Here is a 22,209-nt window from a genome sequence, read left to right on the forward strand (position 1 = left end):
CCATCATCTTCCTCCTTAAACCCTGACACTTCTCTCTCTCTCTCTGTTCAAACCCCACTTCTCCAATCACTCATATTTCAACCAAAACCAAATGTACTCTTCGATCCTTCTGGAGCGTCATAGAACCTTCTCGAAGCTCCTCTGCGCTCTCATCTTCACGCGCCCCATGGGCGGGGGGCCACGCACCTTCCCCGGCGGCGTAAACAAGTGGCAATGGAAGCGCATGCACGAGAAGCGAGCCAGAGAGAAACAGAATCGGCTTCTCGAGCAGGAAAAGCAGATCTACCAGGCTCGAATCCGCTCCGAAATCCGTGTCAAACTCGCTGGAAAAACCGACCCGAATCCGACCACTGACCCGTCCACCAGTCATGGCCCGATGAGCACCAGTGACCACATTACAGCCCTAGCCAACCGCTTCATGAAAGAAGGAGCCGAAGATCTGTGGAACGAGGACGACGGTCCGTTGAAGTCCCTTCCACCGCGCGGACCAGACCAGCGGTCGGGGTTCACCGGGTCGAACGGACGGAGGGGATCGATTGGGTCGCCGATCGATTTGAGGAGGCTGGTCTCGGAAGGGCGGGAAAATTCGAATTTGACAAACCTCAATGGCAATTCCGTAAGGAACTACTCCGTGCAGAGGTGGAGGCGGTTTCGGCGAAACGGTAGCTCAGACAGCTCCGACGACGACTCGGATTACCGTCCGGTAGTGAGCGAGCCGGCCAGGCCCTTTGCGAGGAATTTGGCGGGCAATCGGAGAGATACGAATTCGAAAAATGCAAAATTCTGTAGGGATGATAAGAGTTCTGGGACCGATGATTCGGGTTTCATGGGAGAGTCAGAGAGGTATTTCGCTGGAAATTCGAGTTTGAGGTGGCCGAGGCTGAGTGTGGATGGAGAGGAGGGAGTGAAGGATGAGAATGAGGGAGTGAGAGGTGGGAGGGAAGTGAGGAAGGTGGTGGGGAGTAGTGCTTCTCTGGGGAAGTATGATGTGAAGATAACGAAGAGGGTGCCGCTGAGGTCGTTGGAGGAGGAGTGTGATTTTTCAGGGGATGTGGAGTTGATAAGGCATGAGCTTAGCAAGAGAAGGAGTTTGGTTGAGAATGGGAGGCAGAAGGGTGAGGAATCGGTTCTTAGTCAGAAAAGGTATGTTTTGTTTGGTTGATAAGTGAAGCTAGAAATAAGGAAACAAGTATCGAAGTATTACTCATTGATCATTTGGAACTGCATTATTTGTAGTTACTTTTTGTAAATTATGAGATTGCAATTTCATTGATTCATTTTTGATAGAATTGGTTTTGGATGTATAGATAAAAAAAGGTTTTTGAATTGGGGAATTCCTCTGTGCTAACTGGGAATTTTATGGGTTTTTTTGTTTATCCAGATTTGATGAGTGTGGCATATCTCCATTGACAGTCAAGGCACTTTCCGCTGCTGGGTATGTTCAAATGACACGGGTACAGGAGGCTACTCTATCTGTTTGCCTTGAGGGTATGTTAGCGGCTTCTTTGGCATTTTCATTTGTAATTCATATCCAGTTTTCTGTTTACTTTTCCAATGACTTAGTCACGTGGATTACTGAGCTAGATATTGTTGATACTGCTATGTTCTGTTATTTTCTAAGAACTTAGGCTCTTCATTCACTAAAGTATTATGATAGCATTTGTATGCATTACTGAGTTGTGTCATTCAAAAGCAAACTATGTGGCTGAAATATGCAAGTGCGTGTTAGTTACCTCTACCTTTTAAAAGGTGAAGGTGCGAGAGAAGTGGGGTTTTACATCCACCAGATTGGGATGATTGAGGTGATTTCCTAGGGAGTTAAGACGTTGAGGAATAAATCTGAGTTATGATTCTGAAGTCCTGCATTGCATTGATAAATAAATTATCAATATGATTAGCACGTAGAAATATGAATTTGAGTGCTAAAGTGAAGCTTTATGATTGGGTCGAGATATGCTGTTTGTTGTTGCAGATAGCTATCTTATGATGTTATAATGTATGAAAATTTTGTGGACTTTATAATTGCTATCTTGGGCTGGCAGCATTAAACCATGTGTGGTTCATCTTTAATACGGTTGTTTCTGATGCATTTATCTTTAAGATGGTTCATTGTTATTTACTTGATTAATTGTTTGCTTGAATTCTAATTCCATGCCCAAGTATTATATTCTTGTGGCCCCAGTTTGAGTCAATTTGTATTGCATAAAGATGTTTGATTTCTTCAAATTAAGAAGAATCATGATTATAATTGATGGTTTCCGTTCTACTGTGGGAGCAGGCAAGGATGCTTTGGCGAAAGCTAAAACTGGTACAGGCAAAACTGCAGCCTTTTTGGTACACACTGGCCCCTTTACGTTCTTGTGAATTAATATGTCATAGCTGTTCTTTCCTTCAAAGTTGTTAAATACAAACAGCTTCCTACTATTGAAGCAGTTCTAAAGGCTACAAGTGAAAATACTGTTCAACGGGTGCCTCCAATTTATGCTCTTGTTCTCTGCCCAACAAGGGAACTTGCGAGTCAGATTGCTGCAGAAGCAAAGGTTATGCTAAAGTACCATGATGGCATAGGTGTGCAGACGCTAGTTGGAGGTACACGTTTCAAAGATGACCAGAAACGACTAGAATCAGATCCATGCCAGGTTTGCTTATGTGTTATGCATGTTAAAGTTTGTGCTTTTGGAGTGTGTGATTAGTAAGAGAATGGATAGTTAATTTACAAAAAATCAAATGCTCCTGTTTTCATCTGTTACAACATTGATGCAGGAAGAATAATGTTTTCCTTTTTCTTTTGACAATGAACTTTTTGCAGATAATAGTTGCAACTCCTGGTAGGTTGCTGGACCATATTGAAAATAGGTCTGGCTTGTCTGTCCGTTTGATGGGATTGAAGATGCTCGTCCTTGATGAAGCCGATCACTTGCTAGACTTGGGATTTCGGAAGGACATGGAGAAGATTGTTGATTGTTTGCCCCGTCAAAGACAGTCCCTGCTGTTTTCTGCAACCATCCCGAAAGAGGTTACATTTTCTTAATCTTTCATCTCAAGCTCTAAAACCATTTTATTTATTTTTTCGTATAAAACAGCTAAAATTTTACGTTGTGGATCATGATTATGCAGGTTCGCCGAATATCTCAACTTGTTTTGAAAAGAGAACATGCTTTTATTGACACAGTGGGTCTGGGTTGTGTAGAAACTCCTACTCAGGTATATTATAACTGTGGTAATAAAAAAAGTTATTGTTGCTCTTGAACTTTCTTGTATAACATTTTTTTTTTTTATAAGTAAGAAGCTAATCTCATTAAAAAAGCTTAAGGTGCCCCTTGGTACACTAGGAGTATACAAGAAAACACCTAATTAGAAAGAGAAAACGAGCGAGAAAGTCAGCAAAAGTAAAAGACAAAGGGTGGACATAAGCCGTGGTCCAAAAGTACAAAGTACGGTAGAACGAGGATATAATTGCTTCCAAGGTACTTTCCAAATCCTCAAAGCTCCTATTGTTTCTTTTCCTCCTTAAGCACCGAAAGAGGCAAATAGACACCATTTTCCAAACCGTAGCGCTCCTTGGCCTTCTAGAGGACCACAACAAGCAAGTAAGTTGATAACCCGTCTAGTCATAACCCAAGACATCCTGAAACGACTGAAGAGAGAACTCCACAAAGCAGAAGCCACATCGCAATGAAGAAGGAGATGATCCACGGACTCTCCAATCTTCTTACACATATAACATCTGTTTATCACGATAACATGTCGTTTTCTATGGTTGTCCAAGGTAAGAATCTTGCCAAGAGCCGCGGTCCACACAAAGAAGGCAGCCCTCGAGGGAGTTTGAGTTTGCCAAACGCTTTTCTAGGGAAAGCGGCTACTTCCAGAGCAAGCTAAGGAGTAAAAGAAGAACTTGACCTTGAACAAACCTTTTTGGAGGAGACCCACCACAACTCATCTTTACTGTTTCTATTCACTTTGACTGAGTGCAACACCTGGAAGAAAAAAACAAAAACATCCACCTCCCAATCGTGAGCTTCCCTAGTAAAGCTCACGTTCCACTGGTTGGAGTCGCACAAATGCTTTGCTACAGCGGCGTCCTTTGCACGGGTAATACCAAATAAAGCTGGAAAAGCTACTTTAAGAGTCGTGTCCCCACACAACAAATCAGTCCAAAAACTAATTTTGGAGCCATCCCCCACAGCAAGTCTAGTGAATCTAGATAAAGAATCTCAACCTTTTTTGATGTTCTTCCACAACCCCACCTCAAAGTCACCTGTCGGCTCAAGAGAGCATCACTCGCCCCATAGGCTGCCGTATTTCGCATCCACCACGACTCTCCACCACACATCTGTCTTAGGCCCAAAACGCCATAGCCATTTGCCTAGCAGGGCGCGATTGAACGCCCTCAAATTTCTGATCTGCAGCCCTCCCTCAGAGATCGGAGAGCAGACCTTGTTCCAGCTGACCAAATGATATTTAAATTCATCGCCTATCCCACCCTATAGAAAGTCTCTTTGGAGATTCTCAATGCGATTGGCTTCATGAACAGGAATGAGAAAGAGAGAGAAGAAGTAGGTAGGAAGATTGGAGAGGGTATTCTTGATAAGGGTAACCCTACCACCCTTGGACAAATACAACATTTTCCAACTGGCTAAGCGATGCTCCATTTTAACCACGATACCATCCCAAATAGACTTGGCCTTGTAACACGCCCCAAGCTGGATACCAAGGTACTTCAAGGGCAGAGAGGAAGTCCCGCAGCCCAAGATGAGAGCCAATTCAACAACATTATTCACGTTGCCTGCAGGGACCAAGAGGGATTTGGCCAAGTTGACCTTTAAGCCAGAGACAGCTTCAAAGCATAATAAGAGAACACGCAGGTAGCGTAGGTGGCTAAGGTTAGCCTCACAAAAAACCAAGGTATCATCCGCAAACAACAAGTGTGAGACGTTGACCACGAGAAGGCTAGAACCCACAGAAAAACCTAAGCGACGACCACTGTCAACAGTAACAGAAAGCATTTTGCTCAAAGCCTCCATGACGACTACAAACAAGAGGGGAGAAAGAGGATCGCCCTATTTCAGCCCTCTAGAACTATTGAAGAAGCCAACGGCGAACCATTAACCAAAATAGGGAAGCGCACCGAAGAAATGCAATGTGAAATCCAAGAGACCCATGTTTCCCCAAAACCGCATCTTTCAACATGTACAATAAGAACTTCTAGTTGATGTGATCAAAAGCCTTTGTAATATCCAGCTTGCAAAGCACCCCAGGAATACTAGACTTGATGCGGTTATCCAAACATTCGCTTGCTATGAGGACTGAGTCCAAAATATGTCTACATTTAACAAATGCATTCTGTGGCTTTGAGATAATCGTCTCGATAATGCGACTAATTCTATTAGCAAGAACTTTAGCAATGATCTTATAAATACCATTCACGAGGTTAATAGGCCGAAAGTTCACGAGATCAGTCGCCCTAGGAGTCTTGGGGATTAAGGCAATGAAGGAGGCGTTAAGGCTTTTCACAAATTTGCTATGAGCATGGAAATCAGAGAAGACCCCCATGATATCAAATTGATCACGCCCCAGCAGTCTTGGAAAAAAGCCATGGGGAAGCCATCGGGACCTAGAGCCTTGTCTCGGTTCATACCTTTCATTTCCTCAAAAGGAAGCTCCAACTGAGAGGCCTCCTTCGTAGCTAAAGAGTTGAAAGCAGGGGCATCCAACCTAGGCCTCTAGTTGTATTGCTCAGAAAATAAGGACTCATAAAATTGAACAATATGATCTCTGATGGCCGGTTGAGCTGAAGTGACTTAGCCATTAACAGACACAGATTCTATAGAGTTGGATCTCCTGTTCGAGTTTGCAATCCAATGAAAGAACTTTGTGCATTTGTCACCTTCTTTTAGCCGAAGGACCTTGGATTTTTGTCTCCAACTAATTTCTTCTTGGAGAATAATTCTTTCCAAATCACTAGCAATCAGGTTTTTCTTCAATAGCTCATCAGAGTCTAAACCTCTCTCTTCTTCCTCTAGCCTATCAAGCTTGCACAAATGTTCAAGGCGAGCTTTTTGAAGGGAGTCCACATTTTCGAACACCTGTTCATTCCATAATTTGAGGTCGACCTTTAAAGCCTTCAATTTTTGAGCAAGAACAAAACTAGAGGAGCCTTGAAAGGAATAAGACGCCCACCAAAGCCTCACCCTATCCACGAAACCTTCTTCCTATAGCCACATATTCTCGAACTTAAAGGTCTTTTCCCCCCTTGGATGCCGCCACAGACTAGGAGGATAGGAAACAAACGAGGAACGCTCTTCTGGAAGAGCCCAGGATATCTAGTTTCCCAGTCTAGAGAAACAAGAAACCTGTCAAGCCTAGACCAAGAGAAATTATTGGACCACGTGAACGACTCTCTTGCAAGGGGAAGGTCCATGAGACCTTGCTCTAAAATAAAATTAGAGAACTCCGTCATCGCGGGAGAAAGACGAGTGACTCCTAATCTTTCACAGGGAAAGCGGATGAACATTGAAATCACCACCATTGCACAAGGTGAATCCCACAAACTAAGCAAACCAGCCAATTTGTCCCATAAAGACCTACGATGATTGTTGAGGTTAGGACCGTAGACCCCGACAAAAGCCCAAGTTAAGTTGTCTTCAATATTTCTAAAAGAGCAAGGCACAACGTATTCCCCCACACACACCTCAATCTTTTCCTTAACCCTCCTATCCCACATCAGCAGGATACCACCGGAAGCCCCACTAGAAGGAAGATAGCACCAGTCGAGAAACTGGTACCCCCACAAACTTCTCACAATACTGTTAGAAATAAGCTCCAATTTAGTTTCTTGCAAGCATATGATGTTAGCCTTCCATTGCCCAAGGAGATTTCTGATTTTCAACCGCTTGCCACCTTGATTCAGTCCTCTAACATTCCAAGAAGATCAACCTAGGATTCGTGTAAAACCTCTTTGAATCCTCCTTTAAGCTGATGACATATATTTTACACGATTCTAGTAGACACTATTTTAATTGATTCTATCTTGTAGAAACACAGAATATTTGGCTTTTCAAGCTTACTCATCTTGTGAGCATTTATTGATTTATATAGAGTTTGTACATAATACAAGATAACATCAAAGTACTAGCTTCCTAATCTAATACTATCTCTTAGAGATAAACCTAATCTAAATACAAAACTATGATCAGCAACCTAAAGTAAACAAACACAATTAAAACTCTTCCGGTAAATACAAGTAGGACTCTATCTCTTTAGGAATTGGTTGTCACTAGTAGTTGTGATCAATTGGGTTTCTCCTTAACCCACTCACTAGAACTCTTATTAGTTTGAATAGATCTAGGAGTATGTTGTGCGTTAATATCCTCCCTCAAGTTCAACGGGAGTGAGCGGACGTTGAGCTTGTACGGCAGATGATGAAATCTTCTAGAAGCAAGTGGTTTAGTTAGCACATCTGCAATCTGATCAGCACTTGGAACAAATAGAATCTTTAGGTCCTTGGATGCAACCAACTCTCGAACAAAAATGGAAGTCAATAGCAACATGTTTGGTGCGAGCATGAAAAATAAGATTGACAGACAAGTAAGTTGCTCCAATATTGTCACACCATATCTTCGGTGGACCAGACAATGTAAGACAAAGTTCTTTAAGAAGAGAACGAATCCAGAGCAACTCTGCAGTCGTGTTAGCAACAGACTTATACTCAGCCTCTGTTGAAGACCTTGAGACAGTAGGCTATTTATGAGAGCTCCATGAAAGTAAGTTGGAACCAAGGTAAACACAATAAGCACCGGTTGCATGTCGATCATCAGAGCATCTTGCCCAGTCAGCATCCGAGTAGGCTTGTAGAGAATTGGATGAAGTTTTGTGCAAAAGTAAACCATGAGAGATGGTATGTTTGAGGTACCGAAGAATATGCTTTACAGCTTGCCAATGGAGCTTGGTTGGACGATGCATAAACTGGCATACACGACTTACAACAAACGCCAAGTTTGGGCGTGTAAAAGATAAGTACTGAAGTGAGCCAACAACACTTTGATGTAATGTGGGGTCTTCCACACCTGTGAAAGCAGATAATGTTGAAGAAGGTGCCATGGGAGATGAGACTGGTTTTGCTTCGGTCATATTGGTTTTGGAAAGTAAATCCCGAATGTAGCGCTGCTGAGAGAGTAACAGACCATCCTTCACTGGTATAACTTCAATTCCGAGAAAATAGTGTAAAGTGTCGAGATCTTTAACAGCAAAATCACTGCTCAATAGCTGCAAGAGTTTATCAATTGCAGTGGGAACAGAAGAAACAATAATAATATCATCAACACAAATAAGTAGGAACATAGTGACGGTTGCTATATGATAAAGAAATAGAGAGGAATCGGCTTTGGAGCCAATAAATCCAAGTTCAATTAGTTTCCCACTAAGACGAGCAAACCATGCCCGGAGTGCTTGCTTTAGTCCATAAAGTGCCTTCTTCAACTTGCATATATGATATTGGTAAGAAGGATGAATAAAACCCGGAGGTTGCTCCATATAGACATCCTCGGGCAATAAACCATGCAGAAATGCATTTTGGATGTCTATTTGTTTCATAGACCACCTAGCTGAGTAAGCATGTGATAGAACAGTACGTATGGTAGTTGGCTTTACCACATGGCTGAAAGTCTCACCATAATCAATTCCATCATGTTAGTAAAAACCCTTAGCAACTAGTCTTGCCTTGTGATGATCGATAGACCCATCTGCTTTTTCTTTTGAGTTTAAAAACCCATTTGCAGCCAACCGCATTTTTAGCAACAGAAGATGGAACAAGAGTCCAAGTGCTATTTTTTATCAAAGCATTAAATTCAGTCTGCACGGCAGTATGCCATTCACTAACCTTGGCAGCATTGGTGAAGCATGTAGGTTCTGTAATAGCAGCTTCAGAGAGCAAGGCCCGAGGTAGAGGATAGCGCACTGTCCCGTCAGTGAGCTTTCGGATGGTGCTGACATTATTTTAAGATCGAGTCCGCATAGGATGTATACGGGTTGGTTGCTGATCAGGAGCCACATCCGGTTTCTGCAGGAGATGAAAAAGAAGGAATAGAAGGGTTAAAGAGGACTGGCATGATCAGGTGAAGAAGGTAAAGTGGGGATAATGTCGGTAGGTGGAGTTGATATTGCCATTGAATGTGGAATGGATAAGGGTAAGGAAAGAGAAAGAGGAATGGAAGAGGGAGGAGCCGGATTTGCAGAAGGTGTCGTGTTTGAGAAGGGAAAAACATCTTCATGAAAGATGACATCCCTAGATATATAGATACAACCAATTTCAATATGGTAACATTTATAGCCCTTATGAAGAGTGCTATAGCCTAGGATGACACAAGGTTTAGAACGAAGGGAGAATTTGTGAGAGTTATACGCAAGAAGATTTGGAAAACAAGCGCAGCCAAAAACCTGGAGAAAATTATAATCCGGAACTTGAGAAAAAAGTTTTTCAAAGAGAGAGATTTTTGAGTAAGGGAGTTGGCAAGTGGTTTATTAAGTAGCAGGAAGTTAAACAAGCTTCATCCCAAAATTTCTTTAGAAGGGAGCTTGTGGCTAGTAAAGCTAAGGTGGTATCAATGAGATGTCGATACTTCCTTTCCACACAACCTTGTTGTTGATGAGTGTGAGGGCAGGAAACACAATGGAGAATGCCAACGGATTGAAAATATTTGTGAAGGTTGCGATATTCGCCAACCCAATCAGTTTGAACAGATTTAATTTTGGCATTGAGAAGACGTTCAACCATGGAGAGTTTGTACAAAATACAAGATAACATCAAAGTACTAGCTTCCTAATATAATACTATCTCTTAGAGATAAACCTAATCTAAATACAAAACTGTGATCAGCAACTTAAAGTAAACAAACACAATTAAAACTCTTCCAGTAAATACAAGTAGGACTCTATCTCTTTAGGAACCGGCTGTCACTAGTAGTTGTGTAACGACCCACCCCTAATGACACAATATTGTCCACTTTTGGCTCCCCAAACCAGACTTCCCAGGAGGTTACCCATCCTAAGATTACTCTCGCAGAAGCACGCTTAACTGCGGAGTTATGATAGGTTCATAACCATCACGGCTTTAAAACGCGTTGTTGTGGTATTAGAGCACGCTGCAGCCATGGTGACCCACCCACAATATTGTCCTCTTTGGTATCTTGGGACTACTTGAACCCTCAACCTCAAGGCTTTGTTCCTTACACCCAACCATCTGGGCTCCAAACGCGTTGTGTCATAAAGGGTGCATTTATACATATAAGCACATCATCATTCCCAGGCGATGTGGGACGTCACAATCACCCCCTCTTTGGACCCAGCGTCCCCGCTGGCGTCCCTCATTGGGCTTGTGCACGCTCCCACCATCCCAGGCTGGGCAAATGGCTCTGATACCATTTGTAACGACCCACCCCTAATGACACAATATTGTCCACTTTTGGCTTCCCAAACCAGACTTCTCAGGAGGTCATCCATCCTGGGATTACTCTCGCAGAAGCACGCTTAACTGCGGAGTTCTGATAGGTTCATAACCATCACGGCTTTAAAACGCGTTGTTGTGGTATCAGAGCACGCCGCAGTCATGGTGACCCACCCACAATATTGTCCTCTTTGGTATCTTGGGACTACTTGAACCCTTAACCTCAAGGCTTTGTTCCTTACACCCAGCCATCTGGGCTCCAGACGCGTTGTAATAAAGGGTGTATTTATACATATAAGCACATCCTCATTCCCAGGCGATGTGGGACGTCACAAGTTGTGATCAATCGGGTTTCTCCTTAACACACTCACTAGAACTCTTATAAGTTTGAATAGATCTAAGAGTATGTTGTGCGTTAATATGTCTTGATGTTCTTTTGTTTGTATACAAATCCTGTACATTACGTGACAATGGATGTTATGGTTGTTTCCAACTTGGACTTGGGAAGCAAACAAGATATAATGCTCATTTTCATTTGCTAAATGCAGGTTCAGCAGTCTTGTCTTGTTGCTTCGCATGAATTACATTCTCAAATAGTGTATCATCTTTTGAAGGAACATATCTCGCATTCACCTGACTACAAGGTAAGAATTTGTAGCTTCAGCTTTTCATTTTCTTGGTGTGTCTGTCCTCGAGGCCTAAGCATTTTTATTTGCATTCAGGTTGTTGTCTTTTGTACAACTGGGATGGTAACGTCACTTATGTATCTAATTCTCCGGGAAATGAAAATGAATGTTAGGGAGATACATTCTAGAAAGCCCCAGCTTTACAGAACTCGCATATCTGATGAATTCAGGGCATCAAAGCGACTGATTCTTGTCACATCTGATGTTTCAGCACGTGGAATAAATTACCCTGATGTTACTTTGGTCATCCAGGTATCCCTAAAGACTTTTGATTTAATTCATTATCTGCTAATATATGTCAAATATATCATTGACTTTGCATCTCTTAACAACTTCTTCCCCTTTAATGGACACATTCACAGTGATGCACTGAAAATCATGTATATTTTTACTTAGGAATATTGGGTTTCCAAATGCTCCATGAATATTTCATGGAAAGCAAGCATTAGCTGTTGCAGTTATTTCTAATCAAATCTGGAACAATAAAGAACAATTTGCTGTGAAAAACTATTAGATGTTTACAATCATGCAATATTGAAGTAAATGCCAAATAGGAAGGTAAGCTAATGTGAAGGTTGATTATTACCAGATAGGAATTCCTTCTGACCGGGAACAGTATATACATCGCCTTGGAAGAACTGGACGGGAAGGCAAAGAAGGGGAAGGCATATTGTTGCTTGCACCATGGGAAGAATATTTCTTAGATGAAATTAAAGACCTGCCTCTTGAGAAAGTTCCTTTATCGCATTTGGATCCAGACATAAAGTTAAAGGTTAGTGTCGAACTTGACACATGCTTAAATTGCATTTCTCGTTGACATATTTTCAAACTGGATCCAACTAAATTATTTAGCTTTATAAGTTTGAAAGATAATTAGAACAAAAACATCCTTGTAAATGACAATGTAGAATTTGTAGTTTTACATGCTGAAGTCCTGTGATTCAATGTTTTAAAATCCCTTATGAATTTCATATTTCTGGAATATGTGGCCAGCTTGGATGGCAATTATCATTGAAGTTATAAATTTTATAGATGCATGATGCACAGCATCTGCTTTGTAGAATGTGCAGAGATGCTGCTCTCTGTAAATAGCAGAACTTCAAACATATATGGTCTAATGGTCTATTCCCATTTTCAGTTGACCCATTCCTTCTTCTATGGCCTTCACCTTTATGACATGGGTAATTCTACTCTTTACACCCATTTCATATTGGCTGATGTGGCGAGTTTTAAGTGGCTTTTCATTTTTTTTTTAAGTGATTGATATGGGAAGTCACTTAAAACATATCACGCTAGTCGGTGTATAATCAGTGTGAAGAGTAGCATTACTCTTATGACATTTTTGAAGCGTGCATTGCTAGGTTGTAGGTTTTCAGTCCCCGCAGGTTTTCTAATTGTAATGCTTTGGATCCGTTTACACTTTCAGATTGAAGAATCGTTGGCAAAGATCGACGGCAGTGTCAAAGAAGCAGCATATCATGCTTGGCTTGGGTATTATAACTCAATCAAGGAAATTGGGAGGGATAAGACCACTCTTGTTGAATTAGCCAACCAATATTGTCAGTCAATTGGTTTACAGAAGCCTCCTTCACTCTTCAGGAAGACTGCTCTTAAAATGGGTTTGAAAGGCATCCCTGGCATACGAACTAGGAATTAAATTTGTCTGGGAGTTTAGGCAAAGCTCAAAATGTACACCAAAAACCATTATATTGTTTTGTGTAAATAATTGTAGCAACAAGGTTTAAGATTATGATAGCATTGTTGTATTGATGCCACCTGTAGTTTCTAACGTGCCATCCTTGTCTCCTACACAACCGGTGTTTATTCCTTTGAGTAGAAGGATGATATACTATACTACCCGGTGAAGTAGGCTTTGTGGTTGGGGTCTCTACAGGCAAAATGAGGACACTATCTATGGAGATCTAGTAGGAAAGGGGAAGGGAAGCTGCGGATATGTCGTGTGAGGTAAAAAGGGGTGGCGACGCATACAACACACACGCTAGGGCGGTGCGTGGTGTGCACGCCCGGGGGTAGAGAGCAATGACGAGTGCAACAGAGGCTGGTGGAGGGAGGTGAAGTAATGGCACGTGGGCGGAGGGGAGGGAGACACGGAAAAGTCTAACTTTCAAATTGCATAAAAAATGGAGAAAATGGAAATGGAAGAAAGAGAAAAGGAGAGGAGAACTCACTCGGGGAGAGAGAGAGAGAGAGAGAGAGAGAGAGAGAGAGAGATTTCTTCCATAAACTATACATGCATCTTTCTACTATTATTACTGGTTTCCACAGTGACATCTATTTTTAAAGTTAGGCAATCGTGTTGGTTAGAGAAAAACTGTCTTTATCAAGCGGGGTATGGGACAATTCAATTCATTATTTCATAATAATGACATAAAAAGTGACAACTTACATGCACATTGGACACTACCACACTAGGACACCATGACCACGACTGAAGCTGGTGAGTGCTGTTGTCACTTTAATTGCACTTAATGGCTGTATTTTGATCCAATCCAACAAAAAAAAAAAAATTGAGGAAAATATTATTTTCATGGTCTAAAATTGGAAGCGTTCTTGTTAAACCATTAGTTATTTTAAAAGTTTAAGCGGATAAAAATATTAACTTATTCATTTAATTAGTATTCTAATATTTTTCTTTACGTATATATCAGATTGTTAAAGTATTGATTAAATGATTAAATTTACTTTTTCCTATCAACTTAACTTTTGAGATAAATGTTAATTTAACATGGTATCAGAACTAGAGGTCATGAATTCAAACTCTGACTTCATTATTCGCCTCTCATTTCAATTAAATATTTCACGTGTTGAGTCTCACCTATTAAAATGAAGTTTGATCCCACACGTGAGAGAGAGTGGTACATAAATCTTGATGATGTCCATAAAGTAAAAATTTTATTATATTTTATTATTTTTTAACCATATTACATATGTCAAGTTTTTTACTTCATTGCATACTTCTTTAAGATGATATGTCGGCACTAATAATCTAGCATTGACGACGAGTCATCGCTACTAAAATTTCTTATTTGCGACGACGCCCATCACAAGTGTGTTTGCGTGGCTTTCCGTGCATGAAATTTTTTTTCACGGCAACAACTAGTAGTTGATCATTGATATTAATTTTTTGTGTAACATCAATGATGACCATAAAAAGTCATCGCTGATAAGTGACTATTAGCGACGACCCAAAAAATTACAAAATATCAACTTCAATCAATCCTTTTTCTTGGGTCTCCAATTAAAGAGATTGTAAGATTATAAATTATATTCTCTAGAACTTTAAAAACTACACACATCAAGGCCCGGAGAGAGAAATTCGAGAGGGAGATTCATACTTTCAAATAAGCCCAAGCATTTTTCTTCTCTTATTTTCAGTTTCCCTCAGCCTCACGAGCCTCTCTTTTTTGTCTTCATTCCCCCCCCCCCCCCCTCACGTTCTCCTCTCTATTTTCGAAATGCAAGAAGGGAGTGAATGAAGAAGAAAGGGTTGTCCCGCGAGGAATGGGGGTGCTGGCATTCAGCGAAGGAGGGCGATGGCGCTCAATAGAGGAGATCCAAGGTGGTGGCATTTGGCTCTCTCGAATGGAGGAATGGGAGAATTTGTTGATGAGCTTACTTGTTTAGGAGAATTGCTAAAAGATTTTGTGTTTTCATCTTAATTAGTTTTAGTGTTCCACGCTAGTGTGTCTATCTTCAATCGGAGGGCACAAAGGACCTGATTTATGCCAAATTCTTATAGAAGTTATTCTTGAAGTGAAAAATGTTTTAATTTCTCAAGTCTAAGACACAAAGGGATTCCTTTGAAACATAGGATGTGACTTTAACACCAACAATGATCCTTTTCTCTTAATCAACCTTTCTCATGAATTAAAAAGTACATTCAAACAATTGAATCAATATAGCATGAATTTCCCCAAATATATATGGAGCATAACGTTAGGAGAATCACTTTACAACAAATACAACATTTTAAAGTTAGTAATTAGGTGAATTGCAAATCAATTGCTCTCAAGTCACTGGAATTGCAAGTCTTTGAGACATTTCTTCAAACAACTATCCGACATCTCTTCCTTGTTGCTTCCAAGGAAAAGATAAAAAAATAAAAATAAAAAAACCCATCCCCATCCCACTTGGCTAGCAAACATGGCGGCATCCATCCACCCTTGTTAAAAGAAAAAAAATTCAATGACTCATGGACACTGTTACATCAAACATCAGTTCAGTGGACTAGTCTGATAGTGCTAATTAGCTCTTGTTAAAAAAAAAAAAAAAAAGAAGATAAAAATCACACCTTCATCCTTTTGGACTATGTGTCAGAAGCCGTTAGCTTTTTAATTTTTAATTTTTAACACGGGGGATACTGGTACTTCAACCTAGTGGGACGGGGTATTGTTTTTAGCATTACGTTAAAAAGAAAAAAAGACAAAAAAAAAAAAGAAAAAAAAAAGAAAAAAAGTATAAAGTTTAAACAAGATATATAGATACATGCACATCAAAGATTTTGAGCAAAACCACAAAAAAGAGCACCTTTAATTAATAAATTCACGTGGAAAAAAAGGTGGTTCCAAGTGAACTCGATCGGGAGCAGCCCAGGAAGAATCATCTCTTTTGTTTGGCCTTATCATTCATTGAATCAAAGTACACATCGATCAGAGAAGAGAATCATCTTCCTTTGATTTTGCAGATTGTTACTTTCGGGATAGTTGAGGAGATGTGGATTTATGATCCAGATATGGGTATATATATATATATATATATATATATATATACATATATACATACATACATACAGCAAATTGTTTTATCTCATTAAATTGAAAGATTTTCTTTGACAAAAAACTGAACATGTAATTGATTCAATGTTTTGTTTTACCATGTAAAGTAGAAAGCCAATTCAGCAGCTCACGGCTTAGCACGAGAGGCAATCACTCATGTTGTAGATTCAATCTAAAAATTTCATCCAGGATCTATGATATTGTAATTGAGATACGATACATTACCACCCCAAGATACAACTTTTGACCACCGTTGCTCATGTGGCAGCTTTTATTCTTTTTTTTTTTTAATAAAAAAAAATAAAACCCTAAAACTAGTTTGGGGACCATCTTGCCACATGGGCAAGGTTGTATCTTGGGGTGAAAAAAAATTAAATCTCATTGTAATTAAAAAAACTCGTTGTCCCTATATTTTGATCCCAACTTTCGCTGTGGTTTTCAAAAATAAAAAAAAAAAGCACCCAAAAAAAAGAAGATTAAAAATGACAAAACCATTGTTATATCAACACAATGTACCCTTTTTTTTATTTTTTTATTTTTTTTATTAGAGTAATGTTTTTTACACAATTTTTTTTATTATTTCAATGAAAAAGGTGAAAAGGAAAAGACATATATTTTCATATTTAGTCGCATGCCTACACGGTACTAAAAAGATACTTAGGCAACCTAGCAATTTAGCACGTTTGGGTTGTCGGTCAATGTTGGCGAAGCTTGTGTGGGGGGCCTAAAAGTTAAAAGTCTTAACTTTATCTACAACTCAACCAAAATATCACAATACAATGAGAATATTAGCTAAGAAGAAGAAGATTAAAAAGTAGAAAGAGAAATTGGGTTTATTAGATATTGAGTCTCCTCCACACTTTAGTCCTATGTAATATATATATATATATATATATATATATATATATATATATATATATATATATATATATATATTTTTTTTTTTTTTCATTTGAGGAGAAAAAAAAAATGAAAAAATAAAAAGAAGTGGAAGAATTTGCATGCACCAATAATTTGGGTGCCTCAATAAAAATGAAAAAAAAAGAAGAAGAAGTTTAATTCGTTTTTTAAAAATTAGGGATAACTTTACTTTAGGGTACTGAACTATTAGCATATTTGACTTAAGGGTATTGAACCTAAAAACGTTTCAAACTAGGGTATCCAATTTTTCAAACGTCTCAATTACAGGTACTCTATTATGATTTGCTGTTAGATCTTGCCAAAATTTTCAAAATACCATTTTTTTTTTTGTAGGAAAGAAAAATGAAAAAAAAATTGCTAGAATTTAGGTGTTGGTCTGAATTTAACAGAATTTGCAAAAATACCTATGTCTGAATCTTTGAAAATTTTTTATAATTTTTTTTGAAAAAAAATAAACACAATGATATTTTGGAAATTTTGGCAAGATTTAACGGCAAATCCTAACGAAGCACCTGTAATTGAGACGTCTTGAAAATTTGATACCCTAATTTGAGACGTTTTGAAGTTCAGTACGTTAAATAGGCCAATAGTTCAGTACCCTTAAAGTAAAGTTATTCCTAAAAGTTATCTACAAACTTATATATAAATAGGTTAATTAGTCAAACCAACAAATTTGTCTTCATGCAATTGCTTGTACTCCTAGGTTTCGATCGATGTTAGAAAAATCTCCCATTAGAAATGGAGATAATCAAAATATTGACTTTGAGGCTCCAGGAAAGTCCTCTATAGTCCTTTTAAACTATATATTAATGCATTATAAAATTGTTAACCGACATAACAATAATATAATTATCTTAATAATAATAATGCGTAGCAATAATGTCTTGTATAAAAATCATCAAGTTTGGCAGCTGCTGCTGCTCATCGTTCTACGAGGCCAAAAATGAATACATCAGTGTTGAAGATAACCTGAGCAACTTGAGCTCAAATAATCCAATATTTTCATATTTTTAGTGGGATAAACAAACAGCCTCTCAATTATAAACGAGCCAAGCTTGAGCAAAATTGTGGGATTTTAAGAGTACTAGCATGGGACGTACTAGCCCGTGACAGAGTCAGGAATTTGTCTTAAAATGTGTGGAACTCGTTAGACACTTTGTATTAAGGGGGTTGGGCTGGCTATGCTTAATTTTATAGGGGCTAAAGTGTTCAAAGCAATGAGTTTGAGCTTAAAAACGTTCAGTAGAGATGGTACCCCCTTTTATATCCGCCGCTAGGACTAGTTGATATCTCCTCATCCAGCTTCTCCTCCACCCAGGGACGGAGCCAAACATTTGGCTGGAAGGAGGTCAAACAAAAAATAAATTAAAATATGTTGTCAACATATAAATACAAAATATACTGAGTGAATTTGGTATCTCTTCATCTTCAAGTTTTCAACGCATTCTTGAGTCTCTTCTGTGTTTAGAAAAAAAAAAAAAAAAACTCGTATTTCTTACAAATTCCCAACACTCAATAACGAACCTCCAAAAATATATGCTTAGAAATTTGGTAATTTGCTCATCTGTTTTCGGCCTGCACGGCTGCACCCATTTTTTTAATTCATTTATATTTTTCTTCAAATTATACACCATTTCACAAAGAACCAATCGACAAAAATAAGCTCTAAAATGTTTATTCTTCCACACTTTAACAGCAAAAATGAGCCAAAATTTCTAACGAGCAAGGCCAAATTTTTTAATGAGTAGAGGCCAAATAGACTGAAAATCAAACTATACTTGATAATTTTTTATTTTAATTTTTTCAAAAAAACTAGGGGGCCATGGCCTCCTATCGGCCACCCCTAGCTCCGTCCTTGCCTCCACCGCCTTTATCATTGTTAGCACTTGCATGGTGAGTGAGAGAGATCATAAGGACAGAGAGAAGGGTTAGTTAAAATAAAATAAAAAATATTAAAAAGATTATTTTAATAAAATAGAAAAAGATTTAGGTAATGAGAAATATGGTGTTTTTCAATAATATTAGTCTTACAAGTAAATTACATAATTGACTGAGCAGTCATGGGTTCTTACTTTCCGTGTACGTCAATCAAGATTTGTTAGTGGGAAAAAAGACAATCTCAATCTTGTCTTGAAACTTTTCAATATTTTCAAGCCAACCATGATCAAATTTGTGGGACTTTAAGTGAAACAACCATACCTAAGGATCTTAGGGTATTTCTCTTTGTCGGGCTAAGGAGTTTTTTCTAACCTAATCTTTTAGTTATATTTGCTCATATTTGTCATATTAATGTAGGCGTTTGCTTGTATATGCTCGTAATCCATTGACATTTAGGTCGTATTGTTTTTGAGGAATTGCTTGTGAATCTTTAATAAATTATTCATTATCCCCCCAAAAAAGGGAAACAGCACTTACTTCCTCAATTTACCACCTTATTCACAACGTCTTCTAATCTTTTAATTTGTTTAATGTCTTCTACTTATCTATTATTGGAGTTGCAATGTCTCTCTTTATCTCCAAAAGATAAAATCGTCTCCTAAAAAATTCCAAAAAAAAAAAAAAAAAACCACACAAGACCCACGCACGGACACTTCATGGGTTAGTATTTTTTTTTTTTTTTTGAAACTTCACTCACCCTCCTGAATTATCGCCGCTTTTGCAATTATTTTCTAAACTTAAAAAACTTTCAATTTAGTAATTAAATGGATCTATCTTTCAAGGTTCTTCAATTTCACTATAAATTCTGTCAAAATTTCTAAAATATCTTTTTTCTTTTTAAAAAAATAATTCGGAATAACATTACAAATAAGATGGTAGATTTGAGCGGATGTAAGGGTAGTTTCTTAAAAATAAAAATAAAAAGAAAAAGAAAAAGAAAAAGAAACTATATATAAGGATGTAGGTATAGACATAACTATTGATGGAACAGTGATGGTTTCTTATACTCCCTATCATAATCAAATCTTCTTTAATTGGATCCTCCAATTCAATATGTGATCAAATTCAGACCCCAATAGGACCCGATAAATAAGGCATTAAATAATGTTGCAACTTGCAACAGAATTACTGTTTGGCTGCTTGTATAGCCAGCCAACCCTAGGATATGAACATCCCCCAGACAGCATTACTTGTGGACATGACAAGTTGACAACCACCATTCACCAACCAATCCATTCAAAGTCATATTAACACATACCCTCCATTAAAAACACAATACATGACGACAGGTAATTAAGCTAGCTCATGCTTATTGACCTTTTTTTGTCTCGTTTAAGGTACTGCAATTTTTATTAATAATCGATTTTTATAAGTTAACGTGATAATTTATATAACATTTATTATGTCAATTACTAAACAATTATTTTTAAGAAAATTTTTACTTAATCCCTTTAAACTTTTATCACTTTTGCAATTATCGTTTTAAGCTTAAAAACACTCTCAATTTAGTATATATATATATATATATTTTTTTTTTAATTTCATTACTCCGTTAGGATTTTTTGTTAAATCCTAACAGAGGGTTGTCAAAATTTTAAAAAAATCCCTCTATTTTTTAAGGGGAAAAAAAAAGAAAAAGAAAAAAAAAATTGCAAGGATTTAGGCGTTAGTCAAGATTTTAACGGAATTTGTAAAAATACTCACGCCCGAATCTTTGAAATTATATATATAGGATTTTAACGGAATTTGTAAAAATACCTACGCCTGAATCTTTGAAATTATATATATATATATATATATATATATATATATATATATATATATATATATATATATATATATATATATATATATATATAAATATAAATAGAGGTATTTTATGAATTTTGATTGGATTTAACGAAAAATCTTAACAGATAAGTGAAATTGAAAAAAAATTGAAAGATAAATACACTAAGTTAATTTTTTTTTTTTTTTTTTAAGTTTAAAGAGATAATTACAAAATAGTGACAATTCCGGAGGTTAAGTTAAGTTTTCTCTTAAATTTATTTATCAAAATTTGTTGTTCAAATTTTTTTCTCTCGTATGGCATCACGTGAAACTCACGTAACTTAAATTTGTAATAAAAAGGATAATATCCCAAATATTCTTTTTATGAGTTACATGACTGAATACCAAGATAATAATAATAATAATAATAATAATAATAATAATAATAATAATAATAATAATAAAAACCTTTCACCTAACACTTCTACAACCAGAATATCATGGGTCGGTCCTATTACCATTACTAATGGGAGCTTAAGTTGGAAACATTAACAAGGTACGAATTTCATGGGTCGGTGCAGGGCAGAATATGATGATTATTCTAGAAAATGAAATTGTTTTGCATGGATTTAGTCTTCAAGACCACGTCATTTTGGGTCTACATCATTATTAAACATTTATAAAAGCTCCTTGAATTTTCAACCTTTTGGAAAATTAGGCCTTCACTGAATCATCATTTCCCTCTGTTCATGACGTAGTAGGACTATTGCTATCATAATCTCAAAAAAAAAAAAAAAAAAAACAAAGAAAATGATATTCTTTTGTGAAAGTGCATTAAAAGAAAAATTAGAATTTGACAAATTGTAGTCTGTCCAGCCTTGCACGAAAGAGGGTTTCGAGGGAGCTCACCGTAAATTAGTGTTTGGATAGCCTGAAATTTGTTTAGACACATAGATCTGATATTTTTTTTTTCATGAAAGTGCATCAAAAGAAGATCAGAATTTGACATCTGTCTGGCTCTACATGAAAGAGGGTTTCGAATGAATCTACCTACTTAAATAAGTGTTCGGATAGCCCGAAACTTGTTTAGACACATGGGTCACGATGAGATTTTCTCTCAATTACTTACCCAAATTACCAGTATAAAATTCGGATTCGTACCAAAATCCTAGCAGTTTAGAAGCAAGAACATGTGAGAAGGTAAAAACCCTGAAGTTATAATACATGCATTACAAGTGCATAATGTAGGTTCCTCTAATGTGCCTTAGATTTGTGTACTTGTTGTAATTCTAACATTTTTCAAAACCATGATAGGGAATGTGGCGCCACTTGTCAACGAGACCTAGCAGCACTTTTCCAAGAAAGTACCTCAATTTTTCAATATTGATTATATCCAAGTTGAATAATCAAACCCATATGGGCAATTACAGCTCCATTAATTAAAAGTCAACGGCCTCCCCCCCTTCACAAACGGTTTTTCAATTGGGCACTCCACTGCATAAAAAAAGGACAATCATAGCCTTCAAACTCTCATATTATTTCAACTCAAGACCTTTCCCATATGGATATCATAGACATAAAGTTAGGCATGAATACATGTGTATTTGTATCCACATGATCACAATCTTGACCTTTTTGAATCATCAGGGATGCATGA

General features: G+C 37.8%; 1 protein-coding gene across 1 annotated transcript; it reads left to right on the forward strand.

Moving 5' to 3' along the window:
- On the forward strand, positions 1-12,902 carry LOC133855088 (probable DEAD-box ATP-dependent RNA helicase 48). Its single transcript, XM_062291391.1, has 10 exons — positions 1-1,143; positions 1,382-1,488; positions 2,279-2,334; positions 2,415-2,639; positions 2,810-3,016; positions 3,118-3,204; positions 10,990-11,085; positions 11,164-11,379; positions 11,717-11,899; positions 12,554-12,902. Exons 1-10 carry the CDS (start codon positions 92-94, stop codon positions 12,782-12,784), a joined length of 2,460 nt encoding a protein of 819 aa, XP_062147375.1. The 5' UTR covers positions 1-91; the 3' UTR covers positions 12,785-12,902.
- Positions 12,903-22,209: the final 9,307 nt, after the last annotated feature.

Source organism: Alnus glutinosa, chromosome 13, assembly GCF_958979055.1.
Source record: "Alnus glutinosa chromosome 13, dhAlnGlut1.1, whole genome shotgun sequence".
Classification (NCBI taxonomy): Eukaryota; Viridiplantae; Streptophyta; class Magnoliopsida; order Fagales; family Betulaceae; genus Alnus; species Alnus glutinosa.